The 27,164-nt window shown below is 45.1% G+C and overlaps 2 protein-coding genes and 3 pseudogenes across 2 annotated transcripts in view; 1 reads left to right on the forward strand and 4 right to left on the reverse strand.

The window, feature by feature from the left end:
* Nucleotides 1-215: 215 nt before the first annotated feature.
* Nucleotides 216-27,164, reverse strand: part of LOC119744773 — a 30,364-nt gene continuing 3,415 nt past the window's right edge. The window contains exons 2-4 of the mRNA XM_038220907.1: nt 25,661-25,754; nt 6,312-6,515; nt 216-4,848 (exon numbers count right to left, since the gene is read on the reverse strand). Coding sequence (XP_038076835.1) covers nt 911-4,848; nt 6,312-6,450 — 4,077 coding nt within the window. The 5' untranslated portion in view covers nt 6,451-6,515; nt 25,661-25,754 and the 3' untranslated portion in view covers nt 216-910. The remainder of the gene's footprint in view (nt 4,849-6,311; nt 6,516-25,660; nt 25,755-27,164) is intronic.
* Nucleotides 11,432-13,162, reverse strand: LOC119744804 (annotated as a pseudogene).
* Nucleotides 14,652-16,513, reverse strand: LOC119744798 (melatonin receptor type 1A-like). Its single transcript, XM_038220939.1, has one exon. The coding sequence runs from the start codon at nt 15,952-15,954 to the stop codon at nt 14,749-14,751; it is 1,206 nt and encodes a 401-aa protein (XP_038076867.1). The 5' UTR covers nt 15,955-16,513; the 3' UTR covers nt 14,652-14,748.
* Nucleotides 20,794-22,748, reverse strand: LOC119744789 (annotated as a pseudogene).
* LOC119744783 lies at nt 22,753-24,997 on the forward strand (annotated as a pseudogene).

Raw genomic sequence — 27,164 nt, forward strand, 5'->3', positions numbered from 1 at the left:
TGACAATGGGCCTGTCAGGAGTTGTACTAAATAGCCAGTGGCGTAGCCAAGGGGGGCGTGGGGGGGGGGGGGGGACAGCCCCCCCATGAAACCTCATCGCCCCCCAGTCGCCCCCCCCCCCCCACTGAGATTTTGATTTTCTAAAAAAAATTATCATTGATCTACATGAAGGCCCCCCATGAAATATTCCAGCCCCCCCCCCCCCAGCGCCCCCCAACTGAAAAATTCTTGGCTACGCCACTGTAAATAGCACACCAAATGAAATAAATATATGAGGCAAAAAAGTGGTCAGCTCAAGAATGCAATGGAAAAAATATTCCCACGAGGTTAAAGGTTGAAATAATGCGCACTGCTCGATGTAAAATGTTTCACCTCATGAAAATATGAATTCTATTGCACCTTTGCTGTTACACTGCAGGTGAAATATGCCCAAATTGATCCTGAAATTCAGTCACCGACTGTTCTATGTCGTCGCAATGTCGACCTGTGGGCAGCCTTATAGGTACGAAGCGTTTACAACTTTCAGATGTACATTGTACGACCAACTTTCTTCCTGTCTGGTTCCCAGACCTAAAATGCAAACCTGATGATACCGTCAGACAATGGTATCCGATTAACATTTACTACAGAATATATGGGGGCCTGGAGAGGCCACATGAGCTTATTAATTGTTCATACCCCCATCTAAAAGATATGTAAATTGCGCTGCAGGAGGATTCCAGCCAATCCAGCAATTTTGGTAGCATTTTGACATCGTTTCTTATTGAAAAACCTTTTCTTTTTGCCGAAGGGCAGGTCTATAGCGACATGCAAACTGACCCTTTTTTGGCCTTATTTTGGCAGTGGATTTTTCTTTGACTATACCTGGAGCCCTCTCCAGTCCTTTTCTCATTTTCCATTTGGCCACCTCCTAGCTCTGTTTCCTCTCCGTTTCCAGAATCTCTGACGGTAAGTGTGTCTTCAGGTGCTCTACCAATTGAGCTCTGTCTGTACTCTGGAAGCCGCAATCTTGACAACAGAAGGTCACTAGGTTATGCATGACCCCTGACCTCTCATTTGGCCCTTGGAATGCTGGGGTGCTTATTGGCGGGGTTGTGCAGGTATCACTTACAGTGGTGCTAGTGCTGCTGCTGTTTGATGTTGTTGCTGTATCAGTGATGATGTTTTGATTACCTTTGTAACTGTAGTTTGGATCACTGGCATGCCTCCACATATGAGACTTGAGGGATGGAAGGTAGTTGCAGGTGTAGCAGCAGAGCTTGCACTTGTACTGCTCAGGAAGCTCTGATGACAAGCAGTCGGGGCGCCAGTCAGGCTGCATGTGCATCCTCATGTGGGATCGCAGACTCTGAGGGTAGGCACCAGTAAAGCTGCACTGCTGGCACTTGTATGGCCTATCTTTGGAATGAAACTTCATGTGGTTCTTAATTCCATTCTTGGCACTGGATTTGTAGTCACACAGGTTGCACTTGTAGAACTTGGGCTTGTGGTGGCACTCCTTGACATGATCTTGGACCCCCTCGGCTGACTCAGAAGTAAAGCCACACTCTTTACAGGACCGTATCTTGCGCACCGGACAGCTGAGAGTGTGCAGCAGCAACGTGTTGGTGTTGATGAAACCTTCCCCACAATGAGAACACCTGACTGGAGGTTTCCCGAGATTGCCATGGACAGTTTCGCAGTGGCTGTCATAGTCTGCCCAAGTCAACATTGTAATGCCACATTCCTCACACTTGGGCACCTTCAGAGATGCATGTGACTGCCTGTGAACATGCAGCTCATTCTTCGTTTGAAAGAAAGCTGAGCATTCTGAACATCTGTGGAGTTCCTTGTAGTGCTCCAAGATGTGAAGCCTGAGGTTGTCCAAGGACTCAAAGCACTCCTTACAAAGAGGACAGCGGAAGGAGTTGTGTACCAAGTGCACCTTCAGATGTTGCTTTAAGGAGCTGTAGGTTTCAGATGTCTTGCTGCACAGCTTGCACTGGTATGGCTTGTCACAGCCACTGACAACATTCATAAAGAAATTCACAATGCTATCCTCATCAGAGCTTATGTCTGAAGGCATCTCATTTCTCCCCAGTTTTGTTTCTGGGTCACTGACTGGCCTTCCCTGCCCATCTGTTGTTGACTCTGTACATAAGCCCTCCTTAATGATGGGAAGGGGCATCTCCGCATTTGATTTCTCCTCATGATGACAGATTCGCTTTGCCCCGTTAGACATATCACTGGCTGTCAAGTCTGCACCCCGTTTCTGTCCGCCACTTAAAGGTTCAATTTCTGTGTTGTTGTTCAATTGCTTTTCCTCGATCCTCTCACACTGTTGTGCAATTTGAAGGCTACCATCCGTACTTCCATGGTCTGAACTTCCGGGATTAATAATTGAACCTTCCTTCCACTTTGACTGTGAAACTGTCTCACATGTGATTGCCTGGATAGATTCTTGGCATGACATCTGCTCTGACTCGCACAAAGTTGACTTAGCTGGATTTTGACTTCTTGGAGGAGTTTGCTTAATTGCATGTTCAACAACCGTTTCAGTGAGATCCATATCAATGTGCATCAACCGAGACCCTGATTTCATAAGATGTTTTGTTGGATTTTCCTGCGGTTTTACAGAGCTGCTTACAGATTCTTGACCCTGATATGGTTGATGGAAGAAGTGTCCACATTCTGATGGTGATGAAGTCTCAAGAAAGGAAGGCACAGATTCCACTTGTCCAGGTGTAACACCGAGGTTCTTCTCGTCATCTTTAATCTCATCACAAGAATTTGGGGTATCATCTCTTCTCCAAGTGTTTGCAGCTTGTGGAATTGTTAGATTTTTACTATTTTCTTCAAAGCCCTGTTGTGGAACCTCGCTTTCACATTTTTGTGGACATTTTCCATCATTCTCTGCATACTGGGCAGTAGCCTCAGTCACCTCCTCATAAAGTGGCATGGAGCTAAGAAGAATCTCAGAGCTCAGATCAGCGGCAGAGACTTTGGTGTAAGACTCGGGCCTGTCCGCAGTCCCTACTGACTCCCTTGTCCTGTTAGAGGGTGGGATGAACACATCGTCAGTGGTTTCCAACTGTTCCTGATGAGGCAGTGCTGAGTTCTGCTCAGTGACAGCCTCTACCACAGCAGCAGGCTCAGGAATTGAAACGTCTAGGTCCAGGAATAACATCAGTGGGTCAACTGGATCAATGACCAACACTTGAGGTTCAAGCTCATTGCTCTTGGACCCCTTTTCCAGTGCAGGCTTGCCATTTTCTGCAAGATTTCCACAGCGCACTGTATTGACGCCATCACTAGCTTGAAATTCACATGTCTTGCTTGATGAGGTATTCTGACGAGGGGCTGAGGGACACTCACTTTGGTTTTCTTTCTCTGAAGTTGGCTGACGGTATTGTTCTGTTGCAAATGGTTTCTTGCCTGCGTCATTCGCTTTGTTTGATTTCTGGCTGAGTTTTTGCTGATTCTTTTGGAGGAGGAGTTCCTTGATGTGGGACACAGAGGAAGGAAGGATGTTGATACCTTCACAACGACAGCTGGATGATTCATCTGATGAATGTGTCGGACCACAACAGCATCCGTGAGACATATTTGATTCATGTTCCGCAAGGACTTCCTTCTCATTGGTGTCATCTGTGCCCCTGACCCCATCATACATGTAGGCTGTGCTTTCTCTTGCTGTCTCAGCTGCTTTGATGCTGCTGCTAGCTTCTAGTGGGTATGATTTACCAGAAGGGGATGTCTGTGAGGGTGCACTGGAAAAATTTCTCTTGAGATATTCATCATCATCCACCACCGGATAGGAGCATCCTTTCTCTCCAGCATGGCGCCAGGCATGCGCCTTGAGTGTGGCCAATCTGTCGCAGAGGTAACCGCAAAGTAAACACTTGAAAATGTAAGGCTGTTCTATGTCTGTGGTCTGTGTTGGCAAAGAAGGGCTAAGCACTGGTTGTGACATCTCATCTGAATTCCTCCCTGGATTTGAGGTCGGTATCATTCCCGTTGAATTTGATTTCCTCGTTTTGGCACTGGTCTTGGAGATGGATGGAATATGCTCCCACATGTGGTTGCGGAGGATATCTTCACACTGGCACGAGAAACCACACTCAGAGCACTTCAGGACAAGCTCCCGGTGCATGTCATGGTCCTTCATGTGCTGGCGGAGTCCAACAACCTTGTCTGCCACAAAGGGGCAAATGCTGCATCTGTACACACGGGGTGCATGGTGAACAGTGGCATGCTCCTGAATCCGCATCTCAATAGTGGTGAAGAAGTCACAGAATTTGCACTTGCAGATTTTGGCATCTTTATGCTTGGACAACAGGTGATAGAGCAGGTCCACGTAGCCGACAGCAACATGACTGCAGAGTTCGCAGTTGACTTTTGTCTCATCCGCGCTTGTAAATGTAGGTAACCCTGTCAGCTGACCTTTGACCGTCTTACCCTTGCATTCCTTCAACTTCTCAGCATTCTCACAGCATTCGCACAGCACAGCCGCCTTACTCTGCAACTGTTTGGCACTCAGGGCAAAAAGGCAAGGACACTTGGGACACTTGTAGAGTGGATCCCCCCTCTTTGGCGAACCCATTCGTTTTGACTCACGACAAACAGATGGGGTGCTCCCTCCCTGCATTCTTTCACTGTCGTTTACCAACTCAGTCAGTTTCTCGATTACGACCGACAACACGTCATCTTTGCTGGGTGGGGTGTTTGCGTGGTGTCGATGTGGAGATGTACTGCTCATCTCTGAGCCTGTGTTCTTACTTATGCAGCCTGGCCCATTCTGTGTCTCGGGATTGAACGTTACCTTTAAGCATCTGGATTCCATAACCCTTGGACTGGATGATCTGGTGCCTGTCAAGAGAAAAATACCAAAGGTTTAAGAGCATGTGCTTATAGATACAATGTTTAAGTTTAACTAACCTATATTTCAAGTACAAGCAAAACATACATATTTTAATTAGTCACAAGCCATTATAAGATGGAATTTTTTCGTCGGGGTGATATAAATCAAATTAGGTTTTGCCCTTCACCGACATTTTTAAACACTGTATATTCAGTGTGTTACCTCCCGAGTGAAAGTTGGAAAAAAATCACTCGGGCGGGACTCGAACCCACGACTTCCTGCTTTCTAGTGCAGATGTCTTACCACTTGACCACCGAGCTAACGGGATCGGGTGGCCGGTTCGAATCTGATGTACATAGCAGCGGGTACCGCATAAACTATTATAAGATAGCCATTAAAGAAAACTAGTTATTAGGGATAATAATTTGTCTGCAGTGTGTGCATTAACCCTTAAATAGGTTGTGGAATGCTCGAAGACATTTCTGTCATTTTTTGGGTATATGTAGCCTAAGGTGTGATGAAATAAAAACGACTATTGTTTCTGTCATGAAATGAGTACAAAGGGTACTTTTGAGAGCTATTTTTCAGGCCTTTTTCGACCCGAACGTGCAATTTGTGTAAAAGTAGTCGTTGCGGGCAGCAAACAAAACACAGTCAATCGTGACGTAATAAACAGGACTCGTTTATGCTACTCTGCATCGGGAGTCCTGTTTATTACGTCACGATTTACTGTGTTTTGTTTGCTGCCTGCAACGACGACTTTTACACAAATTGCACGTTCGGGTCGAAACAGGCATGTCAGGACTTGAAAAATAGCTCTCAAAAGTACCTTTTGTACTCATTTTATGACAGGAACAATAGTCATTTTTATTTCATCACACCTTAGGCTACATATACCCGAAAAATGACGGAAATGTCCTCGAGCATTCCACAACCTCTTTAACCCCCTTGAGTGATTTATTAGTAACCTTCCTCACTCCTTGATGAGCATTCGATTATCCTGAATGACCCGTGACCATACCATTGTGCGCATACGCAGTTGAAATACATTGTACAGAACAGGCTTACTGGTCCCAGCCCCACTTAGTAGGAGTCCAACTCAGGGCCCGATTTCATAGCACTGCTTAACAGTAAGCAGAAAAGTTGTGCTTACTACAGCAGAAAATCATGCTGCTGCTTAAGCACTATTTCATGCTAATGGTTGCGCGCGCATGCAGATTTCTATTGTTATGTCACTGATTTAAGCAAAGTTTTCTTCTGGGGTCAAGCGTGCTTTTGCTGTGCTTACTGCTTAACGGTCCCTATGAAATAGATGGAGGCTCGGTAAGCACAAAGTCAGCTGTTAAGCAGCGCTATGAAATTGAGCCCTGTATTAAAAGTTGGTAAATTATTTTGTAACAAGCTCTCAGACAGCATTGAGATTCATTGAGGCACTTTTTATTAAGAAAAAAAAAATTCCAAAATCAAATACCTTCCGACATTATTGCACAAGAGTCTACACCCCCTCTTGGACTGGGCGTGGCTTGATGACTCCTTGATGGTATCTCTGTCAGATCCACCGTGCTCGTTGGTTCTACCAACACGGGTACCAGTTGGCTGGATTCCTCCATTGACGCTTCAGTAAGTTGACGTGAGGGCTCTTTGTAGCTTGGTGTTCATGGTTTGTATGCAGTACCTGTGTAAGTTAAGTACATGAGTGACATCAATAAAACAGTCAATGTGAGTTTCTATGGAACAGAAAAAAGGCTTAAGTTAGTAATAGCAGTGGTTCATACCAGTGCGCCTACATGGGGCGACCACGAGGAGGCCTTTTTTTTGCAGTGCATGATGGGAAATGGTCAACAACTATTTATAGGCATCACTGACATCTATATATTGCCTTGATAGCACAAGGAGAAGAATCCAAGTCAATTGAAGCCATGTTGGGAAGACTAGTGCTGCAGCCAACCGCCGAACCAAACTAAAATATTCCGAATATAGCACTCCAAACCGAAACCGAACCAAACTGAATTTTTCCTGTTTCCATGTATTCTCATTTGTTAAAAAAATACCAATGAAACTTGTACTTTTATTTGGGAATCTCTGATAACTTTGTGTGTGAGATTTTTGTTTTTAAGGAGGCCTTTTTTGCAGTGCTTGAAGGGAAATGGTGAAGGCATCACTGACCTCTATATATTGACTAGATAGCACATGGAGAATGCATGAATCCAAGTCAATTGAAGCCATGTTGGGAAGACTAGCGCTGCAGCCGACAGCTGAACCAAACTAAAATACACCGAACATAGCACTCCGAACCGAAACCGAACCAAACTGAATTTTTCCTGTTTCCGTGCATTCTCATTTGTTAAAAAAACTACCAAGTGAACTTGTACTTTCATTTGGGAATCTCTGATAAACTTTGTGTGTGAGATTCACATCGATCGGCCATTTTGTAAATATGTGAGATGTCAACATTGAAATTGTGATGAAAATATGGGAGGGGGGGGGAAGAGATTGTCCATTCAACTGAATGCCTGTAACTAGCAACATTACATGTAGACATTTGAGCTTCATTTCAGAAGCTTTCACGATATTCTGATGTCTATCAGCAAATGGAAAATATAGTTTTCAGATCAACGTATTGAGAACTGTAAAGATCATTGTGTAAATCCAGTGTGAGTGAAGCAAGAACGAATCGAGCTGTGTCAGGGACGCGTGACTTCTTGCAGCGTTATATTGGTTAGCTTATGCTTGGAGAGTGTGCCACAGCTAAATAAAGATAGTAGTAAAATGACGAAATGCATTTTTGTCCATAAAAAGGCACCAGTATTGTCTTCAAACAAGTGAAATATCTCCAATTCTGGTGATTCGATTTCAAAAATGCATGACTTTTTCAAATTTCTGAAAGCCAGCCAGACACCTTGAAAGCAAACACAGGTTCAACTAGAGATCTTTGTCTGTTTGAAGCAGATTAACACTATCACAGAACTTGGTAAAAAAAAAAAGATATCATATGAGGAAAAAACAAAACAGCTTTTGACAAATAGACGTTGCTCTGCTCGGATCCAGTTTTTTTTAGAGGGGGGGCACACCATTGGAGCATTTGCTCCGAGAACTAATGCGAGTGCGAAGCGCGAAGCCTTTTACGGCATGGGGTCCTGGGCCCACTTAAGGTCCCCGGGAATTTTTGATTCTCAATGCTCTGTAGTGTAATCTGAGGTGATTCCTGGCCCCTTTCTCCCTGAAATATTTGAGCAAAAGTTTTTAAGATTATAAGGATTTTTTTTAAATACATATTTTGTATACTCTTGCTTTTACAAATTTTAAGTTAAATACATATTTTGTATACTCTTGCTTTTACAAATTTTAAGTTACTGTGTACTTCAAAGTTTGAAATTTTGTCCTATATTTTCTTGCATTTTATTTTCGAAAAGGAATTTAATTGTATTGGCTTAGTTTGTAAACTGTTGCAACGATGCGTTGGGGCATTTGCTCCGAGGACTAGTGCGATTGCGGAGTGCAAATGTCTTACGGGGGAAAATTTGGTTTTAATTTGGGCCTTTCGGCACCATGAGGGGTGTTTAAATGTTTTGTTTCAGGGTTTTACATCGTTTCTTGAGTTAAGTCTTTACAAAAATTATATGATGACGTTGAAGAACTCATTTTAAAACAAGGAAATATTTTGGACTCCGTGCAAAGTAGGCCTACAATTTGAAATGAAAAAAAAAGCGGTGGGAATGCTGGCAAATTGTTCTTAAAACAAAAATACATCCCTTGACCAATGGTACAGTCCAAAGAGCAGTGTACAACGTGTGTGTCGTGCTACACACAGCACATAAGCTACATGCTTTTCGTAGAGAATACATCGTTTGTATGAATCGCATTTAATAATGGTATATGCAGGGTTAGGTACGCAGTTTATTTTGAAGCTTCTCGAGCTTGCTGTGTCATACAGCCAGTACGCAATGTTTGCAGGCTAATGTTTAATATTGGTGCCGGAATTTTTTAAAGGTTTCCCTCCTCCTTCCCTCTTTTTCTCTCACCTCCCCCTTCCCCCCCCCCCCCCCCCCCTTTATTGTTGTGTGGACTAAATATGATGGGGGCACGTGCCCCTACGCCCCCCCCCCCCCCAGATCCGCGCCTGGGCTTTTTGGTAAAAAAAAATAATTTACAACAGCAGTTTCCACATATCAACAATATCCATAGACATTGAGGGTCTGCAGCCGACAATTTACATGTACGTATTATATACCGGTCGTTGAAGTATAGCTATTACTATTTCAGGATAGCATTATTATCTCAGGAAAGCAAGTAGGGTCCAGTTTGTTGGGGGGGGGCATCTTATCTTGTTTGGAGGGGGCCACACAATGGGTTTGGTCATAATTTTTAAACAATTACGAAATGATTTTGTTTAGCTTCTCCAATTTCTGAGCGGGGAGGGGGAACAAGCCTTGGACAAGAGTTGGAGGGATAGGGTGTCCATAACCATACCCCCTCCCCCTCTGTCTTGTTTTCACGTCACTGTGGAAGATTTCTCACAGGTTGTACAAACATAAAACTCTGAAGTTTCATTTCTACTGGCAGTTTTCAAAAGCTTTACTTTCAAGTTCAGAAGTTCAGCATTAAAAACATTATCAATACCATGTCAAACAATTTGGAATTTTCATCTTTTAATGCATCATTGAATAAAAGAGTCATAACTGCCTAACTCTAACTCTACAAAACCATGAAGTCAATTTTGAAAATTGTTGGTGGTGTAGATACTCTTAAGCCTTGGCCTTAATTAACACCTATGAGTTTCATTTAATTTCAGTCACGCATCAATACACAATTATCAATTGATCACAACAACATTTTTTGAACTATTGGTTGTCCGACAAAATATTTTGGTTGTCCCTGGACATCGGGCAGCCCTGATTTCGCGAGCCCTGCTCCTGATAATGTCTACATTCTGATTTCAATAAAGCCCCGACGTCAAGGTGTTGATACTCAGCTTAAATCCAAACCTGGTTCAAATCATGTATTACATGTATCTATGACAAAACCTAAAGAGCAAAACGTTTTTTTGTAAAAGATATTCAGAAGATCTTTTTCTCAAAATGAAGGAAATGATTGGACTTAGGTTAGCCCAGGTTGGACGAAGTCTTCATTGCATTACGACTGACGTCCAGGATGAGAATTCTCTACATAAGACCACCCAAAATTTGGACCAGATTTTTGTTACGTTTTACCTCGTTACAGATGCTTATTTCACGCCTACATTTTCTATGTGTCCTTATCTATTGATTAAGGGGTTCAGGAATTCCATATGTGATGCTGACCGACATTAATCAGGAAAATAAACTCTAAAGCAATGTTAAACTTGTACGTGTTTGTAGTCTCTTTTCATCAGTTTTATTCCCGAGTCGTACGTCATGTACGTGCGCACGAAAGCGCGCACGCACGCTAGCGCCCTCATTTGTTTAGTTTTGGTTGGAACAGCGACGTCACTCCAGCCAACCGACGTCACGAAAACGCTCAACCAATGACCAAAGCCGAAAACATGTTTCTGGTAACTGGCGCGAAAACACGCTCGGTAATTGGATTAGCGACCGCGCCTTCAACTAAGTGCGCGTGCGTATGAGGGTGGTTACTAAGCAAATCGCGCGTGTGCACTGCATATTCACGCTGCATAGTCTGGCTCCCAGACCAGACGTGATATGAGCGCCGAGAATAATTGTCAGGTCTAGGGAACCAGACTACACACTGCACGGACGTACATGTACGTCATGTACGACTAGAATAGACTCGGCGGTGAGAAACTGATGAAAAGAGTCTACAAACACGTACAAGTTTAACGTTGCTTTAGAGTTTATTTTCCTGATTAAGGTCGGTCAGCATCGCATATGGAATTCCTGAACCCAGCGGCCCAATAGATAAGGACACATAGAATACTACGACGTAAAAATTTGCTTCTCCAACAAGGTAAAAATATTGAAAATATTGGTCAAATTTTTTCGCCCAGTTTTGAGCACTTCATATCCTGGACTCCCTCCGTAACGTAGGGAGGAAAGGGAGTCCACCTGGGCTAGACTTAGGTATGATTTATATACAGTCCCGAGCAAAAATGTGTTCAATATATTCTTTTAAATTCTAAGTGGCATTATAAAAGCACAGCCTGCATCTGCAACCTGGAAAAAAGAAGTGTGAGAGGTAACTCGAAATAAATTTAACAATTTTACCGATTCTGTAAAAAAATTGTGTCTGGATTGACTATCAATTTCTACAATGGACGTTGTTAAATATGTCCTACTATTTAAAGCCAACTTAGGTTTGGCAAAGCATTGGGCTAGCGTGTCCTTTTAATAAATGAACAGGATGGTGTGCATTTGTACCAATTCATTGGAAAAGCCACAATCACTACAAATAACCGGCCTTTTTTAAATTCTCAAGTCCTGGCAATTAAGTGGGTGTGTCCATTGAGTTCCCAGTTGGCATCGCAGTTCAGTTCCGCTGGGCACATTGCACTATGGTAGTAGTAGTACATGTAGGCCTATGTACATACATTTATGTGTACAGTGGATAGGATAGCACAGATTTCGCTTCCTCAATATGCTCAAGCCCCTAAAAGTGTGTTTTACCGTATATTTGGTTAACTTGTAAATGGGCATGGTTTCCTTCTTGAAAAGGGCATAAGGCCTCGCAAACGTTGAGAGAAAAGCATAAAATTTGTGCAACTTTCCAACTTTTGTACTGCACACATGTATAAATTGTTTATCTCAATACAATACCCTTTTTTTTATAAAGCATGTAAAGTGAGTACAAATATAAATCTTCAACTACGTAACAACACGTCCACCATCACAACCGCAATAACTTCTCACAATCGATTATAATGCTAAAAGCACTTACAGTACATAAATACCTCACTTCTAAAATACAATATTTTAATTGTTATATAACTTACAAAGTTCAAACTAATTATCCAGATAAGATTTCCTCCTAGTGGCCTACTGATATTAAAAAAGCATGATTGTTACACAAAAAGAAAACGGATACGACCGGGCCTATAATCCTAATGGTTTGAACACAAAATCATATTTTATAATGCCAAAGTCTACAAAGATTTCAGGTGACCACACCGCCCCCTCCACAGCATGGCACTTCACCCGATATCAGCGTCTTCAGAAAATCTGAGAGTACTGGGATCCCCTCCCACTTGCAGCGCATGATGCAATGGAAGACAGTCTTAAAGTCCCGGTGTTTGGTGACGTAGATGAGCGGATTTACGCAACTGTTAATGACCAGGATTAGGCGTAGGGTAGGAACGGGTCACTGTTAACATACAAGAGGCAGAAGACAAATGGAGTCAAGCACAGCATGTAGGCACAGACAATGTAGAACATGTTTTTGGTGATCTTGGTCTTACAGCAAACCATCTGGGATTTGCGAAGGGTTCCTTGTCTACCAGTAGATGTGGATGTCTTGGCGTGGTTGCTATTCATGGTAGATACCAATTCTAACACCACGCTCCTGTGGGTGGTCATCAACTTGGATGAGGATTCAGTGGTAGTCACCTTCTTAGCATGATTGTGAAGATGCTTCCAGATGAGAACATAACAGATGATGATGGTTATGAGAGGGATAGGGTATAACCCCATAACTATGATGAGATCGTAGTCTTAGGAGCGGGGATGGGTGGATGGGAATCCACAGTGGTGATACTTCTTGTTGTATCCTACCGCACCCACATCTGCGAGTGGTGGGATGAGGGTGACAAGCAGAGGGATACACCAAGCCACTGCCAGCCATACGGCAATCTTCCTCGGTGTGTAGATGACTTGATGGGTAGTCATAGGCCATTTGATCAGCAGTAGGCGTTGCAGTGCGTTAGAGGCCAGGGTGTACATACTGCAACCGATAGCCGTAGCCTGTACCACAACAGTCACACTGCACGCCCACTCAGCGACTGGCAAGCCATTCGTGCTGAGCGTAGCGACGACCGTCCACGGGAGAACAAGACAAGTCTGCTATGCCTAGGTTCACCACAAAGGCGTTGGTTGCAATACGGAGTTTCTTGGACAAAATAACGGCCAGGATGACCAGAATGTTGCCCATGGTTCCAAGTAGAATCACGATCAGATACATGACGGCCACTATGACTCTCTGTGTGTAGTCATTGAATTCAAATTGCAGGCTCTCCGTCGAATTGCCGAAAGAGCTGTTTGTTAGATCACCATCCATGTTCCAAGATAATGTGAGACCCGCTAAAACAAGGATTTATCAAAATAGCCTTGTAATCTCTCACTTTCACTGGGAACGCCAAATATTAATAGCAGACTTTCACTTTTATATGTAGTTCAACATAAAATGAGGTTTGGGGAAAAATTGGGCTAGCATTTCCTTTTAAACAAATGAACAGGATGGTGTACCAATTCTCTGGATAATCAACAATCACCACAAATAACCGGCCTTCCTTGAAATTCTCAAGCGCCAGCAATTAACCTGGTTGTGTCTGTTGAGTTCCCGGTCGGCACTGCAGCTCAGTTCCGCTCGGCAAGTTGCACCATGGTAGTTCACCTACATACTGTACATGTACAGCTGATAGGTTGTCGCTCTTATTTGCATTTTTCAGTCACCAAAGAGTGTAATATTTTGGTTAACTTAAATTGACACTGTTTCCTTCGTGGAAACTGCAAAAGGCATCACAAACGTTGAAAGAAAAGCTGGAAATTTGTTCAACTTTCCAACATTCGCACTGCACACACAGTCATTTAAACATCGGCAATAAGTTCAATGTATCTGACTGTTTCCTGTTTTAGCAGCGAATTTTCTATCCGTATAAAAAAAAAAAAAAATAAATCTATAAGAGTAATTTTTTTAACACAATACAATACCCTTTTATTTTACAAAGCATGTGAGTGCAAAAATAAATCTTCAACTATAAAACATACATCCATCATCCCCACTGCAATAAGTTCTCACCTTCGATTATAACGCTAAAGCACTCGCATAAATATCTTACTTCTATAATACAATATTTTAATTGTTAAATAACTTAACAGTTAAGGTCACACCAGGCTTATTGTGGATGTTCTTTATTACATTTTTAAGTTAAAATTGATGCATGGATATGAGAGTATAAAACAGCTCAGCTGTTGTTGCAACTGTTAAAGTTTGAAATAATTATCCATAGTGCACACCGGTACCAGTGTTGTAGTACTTGTACTTGGTATCCGTACTCGAGTACTACTCGAGTACTTTTTTTGGAGTACTCGTACTCTAATGTCAAAGTACTCGTACTCAAAGTGACGGTACTCGTACTCGGGCAGCAAAGTAATCGTACTCGACATGTCGAAATTGTACGCGATCATCAAAGTACTCGTACTCGAATAGCAGTACTCGGGGGAAAAATGGTGTAGCTTGACTATATACCACGGCCTTATTTAACGATACTTTCAGTTTGGAATGGTTGATTGGGTTGTGGAGAAACCTAAGTTTCCTGATTCTGTGCACGTCCGGACAAACACATTTAACAGCCAGCCGTGAGTGGGTCTGTACAATGTACACATGTATATCAGTTTGACAGGGCCTGGGCCAATAACGCACAACGAACCATTTGCCGTATGGCCGTAATCGGAAATACAAGTATTGGATTCGTACTCGGAAGTACAATACTCATACTCGGAGACCTGTTCTTGTACTCAGAGGTATACGTACTCGTGCATACTCGTACTCAGCAACCTAAGTACTCAGCAGTACTCGGTACTCGGAAAAAGTACTCGACTACAACACTGTTACATACTACATTGTATATTTCCTCCTAGTGGCATACCGATATAAAGAAAAGCCTGATTATTACACAAAAAGAAAATGGATACGATCAGGCCTATAATCCCAATGGTTTTAACACAAAATAGTATTTTAAAATGCAAAAATCCACAAAGATTTCAGGTGACCACATCGCCCCCTCCACAGCATGGTATTTTAACCGGTATCAGCGTCTTCAGAAAATCTGAGGGTTCTGGGATGTTCTCCCACTTGCGGCGCAGGATGCAACCAAAGACAGTCTTGAAGTCATGGTGTTTGGTGGCATAAATGAGCGGATTGACACAACTGTTACAGGCCAGAATCGCAGAGGCGTAGGGAAGGAATGGGTCGCTATAGTCACAGAACAGGCAGATGACAAACGGAGTCAGGCACAGCATGAAGGCACAGATGATGTAGAACATGTTCTTGGTGATCTTGGTCTGACGGCGACTCAACTGGGATTTGCGGAGGGTTCCTTGTGTAGATGTGGATGTCTTGGCGTGGTTGCTATTCATGGTAGATACCAATTCTAACACCACGTTCCTGTGGGTGGTCATCAACTTGGATGAGGATTCAGTGGCAGTCACCATCTTAGCATGAAAGCGAAGATGCTTCCAGATGAGAACATAACAGATGATGATGGTTATGAGAGGGATAGGGTATAACCCCATAACTATGATGAGATCATAGTCTTTGGAGCGGGGATGGGTGGATGGGAATCCACAGTGATGATACTTCTTGTTGTATCCTACCGCACCCACGTCTGCGAGTGGTGGGATGAGGGTGACAAGCAGAGGGATACACCAAGCCACTGCCAGCCATACGACAATCTTCCTCGGTGTGTAGATGACTTGATGGGTAGTCATAGGCCATTTGATCAGCAGTAGGCGTTGCAGTGCGATGGAGGCCAGGGTGTACAGACTGCAACCGATAGCTGTAGCCTGTACTACGGCAGCCATGCTGCACACCCACTCACCGATCGGCAAGCCGTTCATGCTGAACGTCGTGATGACCGTCCACGGGAGAACAAGACAAAGTGACAAGTCCGCTACGCCTAGGTTCACAATGAAGGCGTTGGTGGTGGTACGGAGTTTCTTGGACAAAATCACGGCCAGGATGACCAGAATGTTGCCCACGGTTCCAAGCAGAATCACGATCAGATACATGACGGCCACTATGACTCTCTGTGTGTAGTCATTGAATTCGTATGGGGGGCTCTCCGTCGAGTTGTCAAAAGACCCGTTTGTCAGATCACCATCCATAGTCCGAAATGTGCAGTCATCGAATTCGTATGGGGGGCTCTCCGTCGATTTGTCAAAAGAGCCGTTTGTCAGATCACCATCCATAGTCCGAAAAATGTGCAACCCGCTTAAACAAGGATTTCTCAAAATACTTTTGTAACCTGTCACTGGCAACCTCCAATATTAATAGCAGACTTTTACTTTTATTTTTCGTTCAACATAAAGCCTACTGAGGTTTGGGGAAAGCATTGGGCTAGCATGTCCTTTTTAAACAAATGAACAGAATGGTGTACTAATTCACGGATAATCGGCAATCACCACGAGTAACCGGCCTTCCTTGAAATTCAAGCCCCTCCAATTAACCTGGTTGTGTCCATTGAGTTTCCGGTCGGCATCGAGGTTCAGTGTCCCTCGGCAAGTTGCACTATGGTACAATGTAGTACATGTACAATCGATAGTTTATCACTCTTATGTATTTGCTTGTTTCGGTCCCAAAAAAAGTGTAATATTTTGGTTAACTTGTAAATCGACACTGTTTCCTTCGTGGAAACCATTAACGTTTCGCAAACATTGAGGGAAAAGCAGAAAAATTGTGCAACTTCCAACATTCAGGCTGCACACGCAGTCACGTAAACATCGTCAATAAGTATACAACTGTTTACTGTTTAGCAGTGAAATTTTTATCTGTATAAAAAAATATGTATATATCTGCCACATTAATTTTTGGCCGTCTCATGTCTGGAAAAAGTAAGAGGCCGAGAAGTTTCAATTTTATATTCAAAGTTGGTGAGAAAAGCCCTTAATCTACTGATTTAGAATGTCTATCAGATGTTTCCACAGTTTTCAGAAAATTCCAAAGAGAATTAGTTGGTCAAGTAGCTCATGCACTATTGAAAGTCACGTGAAGAACATGTCATCCTTTCCTGTGCCAAGCACTGAAACTTTCATTTCAGTAGTCATCGCATCTCATAAATTGGTCATCCATTTCCATCCATTTCCCCAGACAATAAACTCCCGTCATATGTGCTCTCTCCAGAAAGCATGCTGAGGAGATGCTTGCCATCCTTGGTGATATCTCAGAGGAGTATGGCCTCGTAATACATCCGGGTAAGACGGAGTACCTGGTTATCCAGAAAACGATGACAGACGAGACAATCACTTTCCGTGGAGCCATGATACCGCGCGTCTGCAAGTTTCGCTACCATGGCACATCAATAACTCACAATCTCAGTGACAGGGAAGAGGTCCAGGTACGGATAGGGATAGGAAAGGCTGCACTATGCAAGTGCAAGTACTTGGCATCTTCGCGTGTCTCCCTTGATACAAAGTTACAAGTTATACAATCATTAGTGATTGCCAAAGTATTGTATAACTCCACTACGCTGACCTTCAAGGCAGCTGACCTGAAGCGCTACGATGCTTTTGGCAGGACGATATGGCGAATCCTGCTGGGCATAAAGTGGTCAGACTTTATCTCAAACGAATGACTGGCGGAGATGATTGGCAGACGCTGGTGTCTTACAGGTGATGAGATGTTAGAGCGGAAGGCTATGTGGTGCGCTCATGTGATGAGACAAGGAGGTCTGCCCTGCGCAGTTATAGATGGTTTGCCTACGGGTACGAGGCGTGGCGTGGTAGACAATGTGACGAAGTGGAGTGGCAGAAGTGTGGAAGAGCTGAGAACAGCGGTGACTGAAAGAGAACAGGTGATGGCGGCGACCCAAGGGATACACCCCCATTACAATCTGAAGACGAGGCGGCTACGGACGCAAGTCTATGCCGAATGATGATGATGATGATGATATGTGCTTACGTTTGGGAATAAATGTGCTTAGGAGGTGTAGCCGAGCCAAAGGCGAGGGTAATTATCAGCATCCAGACTCCAACCAGTCTCAAATATAGTGTTTAATATCAACCAAGCACATATTTATTCCCATTTAAAAATACCATTTCGATCAAAAAATCAAAACTTTTTGGTCCAAAAGTCAAAACAAGTCAAAACTTAAACATTTCCAACAATTTTCTTTTATGGAGATTGGCGCCATGTCGGGCAGATGCAGCTGTACGAGTGCATTGTCAATTTAGGACTATGAAATACTGACCCACTGGTATTGCACATGCCTACGTGAAGATTGTGAAGTGTGAACGTTCAACCAAAAACGGTAAAAGGCACTGGATTTAATAGGAGTCCAAACTGCATGTGACACTGGAAAAGTGTTTAAGACCAGTCTTTTTCATCTGTTTAAGACCGCGGCCACGTGACAGGCTCTCGACCAATGGGAATGGGATAGGCCTAATTATCGCAGTCCATTTTGCTGTGCATATTTTCCTGATTACTTTGACTTGTGTCTGAATTTAAAGTTCTTTGAAATTGCTACTTTGGCCAACAAAAAATGTTTTTGCCAGCAAAAAAGAAACACATAATCACTTGAGCTTTTGGTTTTGATGACCTATAAAAAGAAGTTAATTTCATTCAATTACACCGTAACAAACTAAGAGTAACGGTAAGGAAGGTAAAGTTGGGGGAAACCACTTGGAGAGACATTCGAACAAATTGCTGACAGCGCCTGACGCTTACGCGATTCATGCTACAATGCATGGCTTTGTGCACATTCTGAATAAAAAAGGTACTGTGTACTTCACGCCATACGATGCGAACCAGTATGCACACGTGACATGTCCCGTCCGCTGGGATCCTGAAAGTGGTAAAAAAGCACCCTCTCTTATTCGCTACGATGCCCATAGGCTCATGTGTAGCCATGTAAATGCAATTCAGATGTGGCCATATGGAAACAAGTTGTTCCCTAAGGGGAGGAAGAATCAAATGACTTTTCAAACAAGCAATCGAATTTCATGAAAGAAGTTCATCAGGCTGGTGAAATTTCCAACTTTGTAAATGAATTCTCTACTAACACAGCCAATTACTTACGTAGTTTCGTTTACGTTTGGACTAGTTTCACTAGTCATCCTCAGAACGAAGCACCACCAGTCGGTTGGTGGCGCTGTTTCCTGCTGCGGCCACTAGATGGTGGTCTGGCCGCTTGTAAGCAATGTGGTGCTACCATATGTAAAGGGTGCTACCATATGTAAAGGGTGTGTCAGAGAGGATAAGGGTGTGTCAGAGAGTGTGTCAAAGGTCTATGAAGAAACATGGAGTGGAATGTCCTGTCAAGCCACATCGCACGCTCAGGCAACTTCTAGTACATATCCAAAAGACAAGATTGAAAAAGAACAAAAATGTGGCGTGGTATACAAAATCCCATGCCAGTCATGCCAACTATCCTACATCAGGGAAACGGGAAGAAAATTTGGCACGTGGTTCGAAGAACATAAGACCGAAGTAAAAAAACTAACATCCAGAACCATGACGAGGGCGAGAAAAACATCAACAGTAGGCAAAGAGACAAAATCGGCCATAACAGAACATGCTAGAGACAAAAATCATGTGATGAATTGGGCAGATAGTGAAATCTTGCACAGGGAGGGCGACAAATACAGATGTTGGATACGGGAAAGTCTATGGATAAGGAGATGACGATCAACTCTTAACAGAGATAAGGGAGGGTATGAACTGTCACACATATGGCACCCCCCTCATACCCCTCGTACCAACCCGGGGGAGGACACAAGCGGCCAGACCACCATCTAGTGGCCGCAGCAGGAAACAGCGCCACCAACCGACTGGTGGTGCTTCGTTCTGAGGATGACTAGTGAAACTAGTCCAAACGTAAACTAAACTACGTAAGTAATTGGCTGTGTTAGTAGAGAATTCATTTACAAAGTAAGCAATCGAATTGTTGATGTTGAGAGGCTATTGCCTGTTCTCGCTTCCATGACGTCCGATGTCAACAAAACTTGTGCTGCATGTACATGTACGTTGATCTTCAAGCAAACTTGTATTCTCGATCCTGATTGGTCGATCCATGGCAACAACAGTGTGATTTGAGGCTGTATTGCATGGTCCATATCGCACCCTGCGTATTGCGCAATTCCAAGATGCGAGTGACATTCCAGCTGCATGCACTAAACTGCTGAAATGTTCGTGTAAAACGTGCTCGTTCCAACTGTACTGCGCGTCAAGTTTGCTTGAAGATAAATTAGTTATCATGCTCGCGCTCATGGAACACGGAAAATGTAGTGCGTTTGGTCCCACATACCACTCGGCCTGTGGCCTCGTGGTATGTGGGACACAGACGCACTACATTATTCCGTGTTCCACTCGCGCTCGCGGGATAACGTAAAGTATACCTTACCTAAGTAAGATTTGAGGCTTTGCATGGTGAAGATACTAAATAATGAAAGGTTTGCGGAAACACCATGTGCGAATAATTTCTCAACTAAGAGAATGGTTCTGAAAAGAACCAGAGGTATAAACTCGACGTTCCGGTCAGTATGCTCTGACCGTCTTCAGGAGAGTGCCTAAACTCTAAGAAAGTGAATACTTAAGTAGCAAAAGGTGAAATCAATGGAGTGTGAAGTTGCATCCTGTGAGGATGCCAAGTAGACAGGATCCCTGAGCAAGCTTAGTGCCCACTGAAGTGGAACAGTAGGGTTGCAGTGTCAGTGGAGGGAGGACCTAGGGTATAGGAGACCCATCAGTCTAAGGTAGTAGCTGAGGACCTAGGGTATAGGAGACCCATCAGTCTGGAGAAGTGGGAGCCAGATGTCGTTGAGATGAAACCCGATGTCTTGCGGAACTGTGTTGTGCTTGCGGATCTCGATGGCTTCCCGTATGCGTCTTGGATGCCAGAACTGGATCGGTGCGATGAGTTCGGCCGCATCCCAATCAACTTTGTGGTCGTTGATGTGGGAATGTTTGACAATGGCCGATTTGTCAAAATCCCCTCGCCGTCCATGTGCTCTGTGTTCCTTGAGCCTAGTGGGAAGGTTCCGACCGGTTTCGCCGATGTAGACTTTGCCGCATTCGCATGGAATGCGGTAGACTCCCGGCTTGGAAGAGGAGTCCTGCTTGTCCTTGTGAGTATGGAGGCTGCCTTGGAGCTTGTTGCCAGATGAGTGGTACACCTTGACGCCGGCTTGTCGGAGGATGCGTTGCAGATGATGAGAAGCTGGACCTATGTAAGGAAGAGTGACTGAGGGAGATACAGTGGGAGGACCTTGGGTATAGGGGACCCGTTGGTCAGGTTTGCTGATCTTGATGCGGTTGGGTTTGTAGCCGTTCCGTTGTAGTGACGTCTGGATGTGCTGGAGTTCACGCTTGAGGTTGTCTTGGTCGCAGACCTCGAAGGCTCTCTGTACTAGGGTGCGGTTGACCGATGACTTGATGCTGGGGTGATGGAACGACCGCTGGTGGAGATAGCGGTCGGTGTGGGTGGGTTTCCTGTAGACGCTGTGTCCCAGGGTGCCATCCGGATTCCTGGAGATCTTGACGTCCAGGAAAGGAATGGTGCCATGCTGTTCTTGTTCCATGGTGAAGCTGATGCTGGTGTGTTGCTTGTTGAGGTACTGGAGGAAGTCTTGGAGTGTGTCCGGGCCATGGGGCCACACTACGAAGGTGTCATCAACGTAGCGTAGCCACAGGCTCGGCCGAAGATCCGCTGTGAGTAGGGAGGAAGACTCGAACTCCTCCATGAAGATGTCGGCTAGGACCGGGGATAAAGGAGATCCCATGGAGGTCCCAGCCGTTTGCTCGTAGAACTTGCCTTGCCACTGAAAACAACTGGAAGAAATACATGTTAGTAACAGATCATGAATTTGGTCGGGGGACAGGTCTGTGCGTTCAGCGAGAGTGGTATCATGTTCAAGTCTTTCCTTAGCTAGTTTGCAGGCCTCGCCTGTGGGAACATTGGTGAAGAGTGAGACGACGTCAAAACTGACAAGCAAGTCAGTGGGTTGGACAGTGAGGTTTCTGGTGATGCTGACAAACTGGGAAGAGTTGGACACATGGTGTGGTGTCTGACCCACCAAGGGTCTGAGGATTTTGGCTAAGTGTTGGGCTGTGTGGTAAGTGGGGGAACCTCGAGAGGCAACTATGGGGCGCAGAGGGATCTCAGGTTTGTGAATCTTTGGTTGACCAAAGAACCTGGGACAGATCGAACTGGAGGGTCTGAGTCGTCTGTAGAGGGGGGTGGATAATGCATCTGCTCGATGCAAGAGGAGAAGTTGGCTGGCAACTCGCTTCTCGATGGCGGGGATGGGGTTCTTGGGGAGTGGGCGGTATGAACCAGAAGAAAGTATGTCTTTTACCTTGTTGCTGTAGTCCTCCCTGTCCATGACGACGGTGGCGTTGCCCTTGTCCGCTGTGAGGATGTGGATGGAGTTGTCTCGGCGAAGGTCACTGACAGCGAACCGCTCTGGTTTGGTCAGATTAGGTTTAGCTGGGCGAGCCTTGCGGAGGACTTCATTCATCTTGATGCGGACGTCGTTGGCTGCTGTCTTGGTGAGGTGTCTGAGGGCTGGCTCCGTCGACTGGATGATGCTCTCGATGGGTACGGACTTTGGAGGAACAGCAAAGTTCATGCCAAGGGACAGAACTTTCGTTTCGGTACTGTTCAGCTGTCGGCTGCTGAGGTTGACTACCGTATGCTTGGTGAAGGTGTCTTGACTACGGAGATGAGGTGGATGGCGCCAGGATATAGGGGATCCAGATGGCAGGTTACGCGGGCGAGAAGACTGACGCCAGGATATAGGAGATCCAGTTGGCGGGCTATGTAGGCGAGATGGATGACGCCAGGATATAGGAGATCCAGTTGGCGGGCTACGGTTACGGTGGAAAGGAGTCGGAGTATTACGTTCCTTGCGTTCCAGGCGGTAGAATTTCCTAAGTTGTTTCTGACGAGTGGTGGAGAACACAAACTGGCTGGAAGAAGTAGTGAGAGAACAAATCCTGTCGAAGTGGACTGGTTCCAAGGTGGAGCGGAGATCCTCTTCCGTGTCGGTGATCTTCACCATGCAAAGCCTCAAATCTTACTTATCTTCGCTCTACGGGGAGCTGGTAACCAACCAGGTTAGGTTGTATGAACGGACGTCAATTCGGCGTTCTAAACTCATCAACAACTTAACCTTCCTCAAGCGATGCCGCGACTCTAAGATAACTCCTGCCGGTCTGCGTATCCGCGATCCCATACGCAATAACCGATCGGATGACATCCTCCGGAGAGCCAGCTCCGCACTCATCCGAGAACGCATCTCCTTCACCAGACTACAACTCGCCATCCTCGACCAGCAGATCACCGACACGGAAGAGGATCTCCGCTCCACCTTGGAACCAGTCCACTTCGACAGGATTTGTTCTCTCACTACTTCTTCCAGCCAGTTTGTGTTCTCCACCACTCGTCAGAAACAACTTAGGAAATTCTACCGCCTGCAACGCAAGGAACGTAATACTCCGACTCCTTTCCACCGTAACCGTAGCCCGCCAACTGGATCTCCTATATCCTGGCGTCATCCATCTCGCCTACATAGCCCGCCAACTGGATCTCCTATATCCTGGCGTCAGTCTTCTCGCCCGCGTAACCTGCCATCTGGATCCCCTATATCCTGGCGCCATCCACCTCATCTCCGTAGTCAAGACACCTTCACCAAGCATACGGTAGTCAACCTCAGCAGCCGACAGCTGAACAGTACCGAAACGAAAGTTCTGTCCCTTGGCATGAACTTTGCTGTTCCTCCAAAGTCCGTACCCATCGAGAGCATCATCCAGTCGACGGAGCCAGCCCTCAGACACCTCACCAAGACAGCAGCCAACGACGTCCGCATCAAGATGAATGAAGTCCTCCGCAAGGCTCGCCCAGCTAAACCTAATCTGACCAAACCAGAGCGGTTCGCTGTCAGTGACCTTCGCCGAGACAACTCCATCCACATCCTCACAGCGGACAAGGGCAACGCCACCGTCGTCATGGACAGGGAGGACTACAGCAACAAGGTAAAAGACATACTTTCTTCTGGTTCATACCGCCCACTCCCCAAGAACCCCATCCCCGCCATCGAGAAGCGAGTTGCCAGCCAACTTCTCCTCTTGCATCGAGCAGATGCATTATCCACCCCCCTCTACAGACGACTCAGACCCTCCAGTTCGATCTGTCCCAGGTTCTTTGGTCAACCAAAGATTCACAAACCTGAGATCCCTCTGCGCCCCATAGTTGCCTCTCGAGGTTCCCCCACTTACCACACAGCCCAACACTTAGCCAAAATCCTCAGACCCTTGGTGGGTCAGACACCACACCATGTGTCCAACTCTTCCCAGTTTGTCAGCATCACCAGAAACCTCACTGTCCAACCCACTGACTTGCTTGTCAGTTTTGACGTCGTCTCACTCTTCACCAATGTTCCCACAGGCGAGGCCTGCAAACTAGCTAAGGAAAGACTTGAACATGATACCACTCTCGCTGAACGCACAGACCTGTCCCCCGACCAAATTCATGATCTGTTACTAACATGTATTTCTTCCAGTTGTTTTCAGTGGCAAGGCAAGTTCTACGAGCAAACGGCTGGGACCTCCATGGGATCTCCTTTATCCCCGGTCCTAGCCGACATCTTCATGGAGGAGTTCGAGTCTTCCTCCCTACTCACAGCGGATCTTCGGCCGAGCCTGTGGCTACGCTACGTTGATGACACCTTCGTAGTGTGGCCCCATGGCCCGGACACACTCCAAGACTTCCTCCAGTACCTCAACAAGCAACACACCAGCATCAGCTTCACCATGGAACAAGAACAGCATGGCACCATTCCTTTCCTGGACGTCAAGATCTCCAGGAATCCGGATGGCACCCTGGGACACAGCGTCTACAGGAAACCCACCCACACCGACCGCTATCTCCACCAGCGGTCGTTCCATCACCCCAGCATCAAGTCATCGGTCAACCGCACCCTAGTACAGAGAGCCTTCGAGGTCTGCGACCAAGACAACCTCAAGCGTGAACTCCAGCACATCCAGACGTCACTACAACGGAACGGCTACAAACCCAACCGCATCAAGATCAGCAAACCTGACCAACGGGTCCCCTATACCCAAGGTCCTCCCACTGTATCTCCCTCAGTCACTCTTCCTTACATAGGTCCAGCTTCTCATCATCTGCAACGCATCCTCCGACAAGCCGGCGTCAAGGTGTACCACTCATCTGGCAACAAGCTCCAAGGCAGCCTCCATACTCACAAGGACAAGCAGGACTCCTCTTCCAAGCCGGGAGTCTACCGCATTCCATGCGAATGCGGCAAAGTCTACATCGGCGAAACCGGTCGGAACCTTCCCACTAGGCTCAAGGAACACAGAGCACATGGACGGCGAGGGGATTTTGACAAATCGGCCATTGTCAAACATTCCCACATCAACGACCACAAAGTTGATTGGGATGCGGCCGAACTCATCGCACCGATCCAGTTCTGGCATCCAAGACGCATACGGGAAGCCATCGAGATCCGCAAGCACAACACAGTTCCGCAAGACATCGGGTTTCATCTCAACGACATCTGGCTCCCACTTCTCCAGACTGATGGGTCTCCTATACCCTAGGTCCTCAGCTACTACCTTAGACTGATGGGTCTCCTATACCCTAGGTCCTCCCTCCACTGACACTGCAACCCTACTGTTCCACTTCAGTGGGCACTAAGCTTGCTCAGGGATCCTGTCTACTTGGCATCCTCACAGGATGCAACTTCACACTCCATTGATTTCACCTTTTGCTACTTAAGTATTCACTTTCTTAGAGTTTAGGCACTCTCCTGAAGACGGTCAGAGCATACTGACCGGAACGTCGAGTTTATACCTCTGGTTCTTTTCAGAACCATTCTCTTAGTTGAGAAATTATTCGCACATGGTGTTTCCGCAAACCTTTCATTATTTATACCTTACCTGTGACTGATTACCAAAGTTGTCCAACAATATCTGGTTTTCCGGTTCATTTTCTCTTTCCAGTTGTAACCTTGTCGTTTTCATTTGGTCCAATCTACAGAAAAATTAGAACCCAAATATTGTGAAAGGTTTGTTCACAATAAATTCCACAACCATATCAACAATGTTGTCTGTTTCCCCTGCCCATTCAAACGTGAGGTGGCCCACCTCGCTACTTTCAGTGACCACCTCGCTCAATTTTTGCCAATATCACCACCTCACTGTGAAGATTGGCAAAAAAGGAAATATCAATTGAAAAATTTTCATTTAGTGTAATATATGAGCATTTTCCTTTACCTCCATGCATCAAGAACTCACAATTTCGATGTGTTTTTGGAATCATCGCGCATTTTTGTGAGCGCTGCATTCTTTTCAGTTTGCAGACTGTTCGTCTCAATCATCAACTTGAATTGTTACCACCTCGCTCAGTTCATTAGCCAGGGGAAGACTCCAAATTGCCCAACTCTGTACTCGTACTGGTACTGGTACTCATGCAAATGAGTGCAACGCGGCTGTTGCCTGTCATTAAACAATCTTTGGAGCTCTCTGCAGTGAGGCTCTCTTTGGAGCTCTCTTGTGTGCGCTCTTCACCCGCGGTCGCGTAGTGCATTCGGGTACTTCAGAGAGCTGCAACGATTTTTGAATGGCAGGCAACAGCCGCACCGTGCACGTTACCAAAGTTGACGAACACTCAGTAGATGATAAAATCTCTAGTTAGATTCCCTGACCTCATTGGCCTTGTAACTATTTTAGGGGGGGCCGGGAAGCAGTCTGTTAATATCAGAGACAACATGCTTTTTGAAAACCGACAAAATGTGTCGCCAAATTACCATGATTACAGGATAAGTAGGTGCTGAATTCAACGTTTTTTTGCTATATTTTATTAGTCATACTTTACAGGGGTGATTTCCAAGTGACAAAATAATTTCGATCTGAAATTGATTTTCAGCCCCCTAGCTACGGGACCCTACATACACACAGCATATGGGCAGTTTGTGGCTGTTAATACGGAGGTAGTCCAGTATTAATACAGCCACATTTATGGGGCTATACTCAGATTAGCCCCATACATGTGGCCAATTTACTGGACTACTTCTGTAAATAAAGGCCACACTTGGAACATGTACCCGAACATGTAGAACTTTGTCAAATGTGGATTTTCACATTTAGACTTTATTAATAGTAGTTTATTTACGTTTTAGAAGCATATACACTCACCCTCTTTATAGAAATTATTTCCCCCTTTTTCAGGCATCTACTTTTCTAAGTTTTCATGTAATTTCATGTTGAAATGTAGATACACAAACGTGTGCAAACGCACCTGGAAATTACATGAAATATAGATATCTGAAAAAGGGGGACACATTTTCTATCGCTGTAATTGAAGAGGGTGAGTGTACTTTTAAAGCGTAAATAAACTACAAAAAAAGTCTAATGAGAAAATAAAAACTTGGTAATCCTTATC

Source organism: Patiria miniata, unplaced genomic scaffold (assembly GCF_015706575.1).
Source record: "Patiria miniata isolate m_02_andy unplaced genomic scaffold, ASM1570657v1 HiC_scaffold_12, whole genome shotgun sequence".
NCBI classification, from domain to species: Eukaryota; Metazoa; Echinodermata; class Asteroidea; order Valvatida; family Asterinidae; genus Patiria; species Patiria miniata.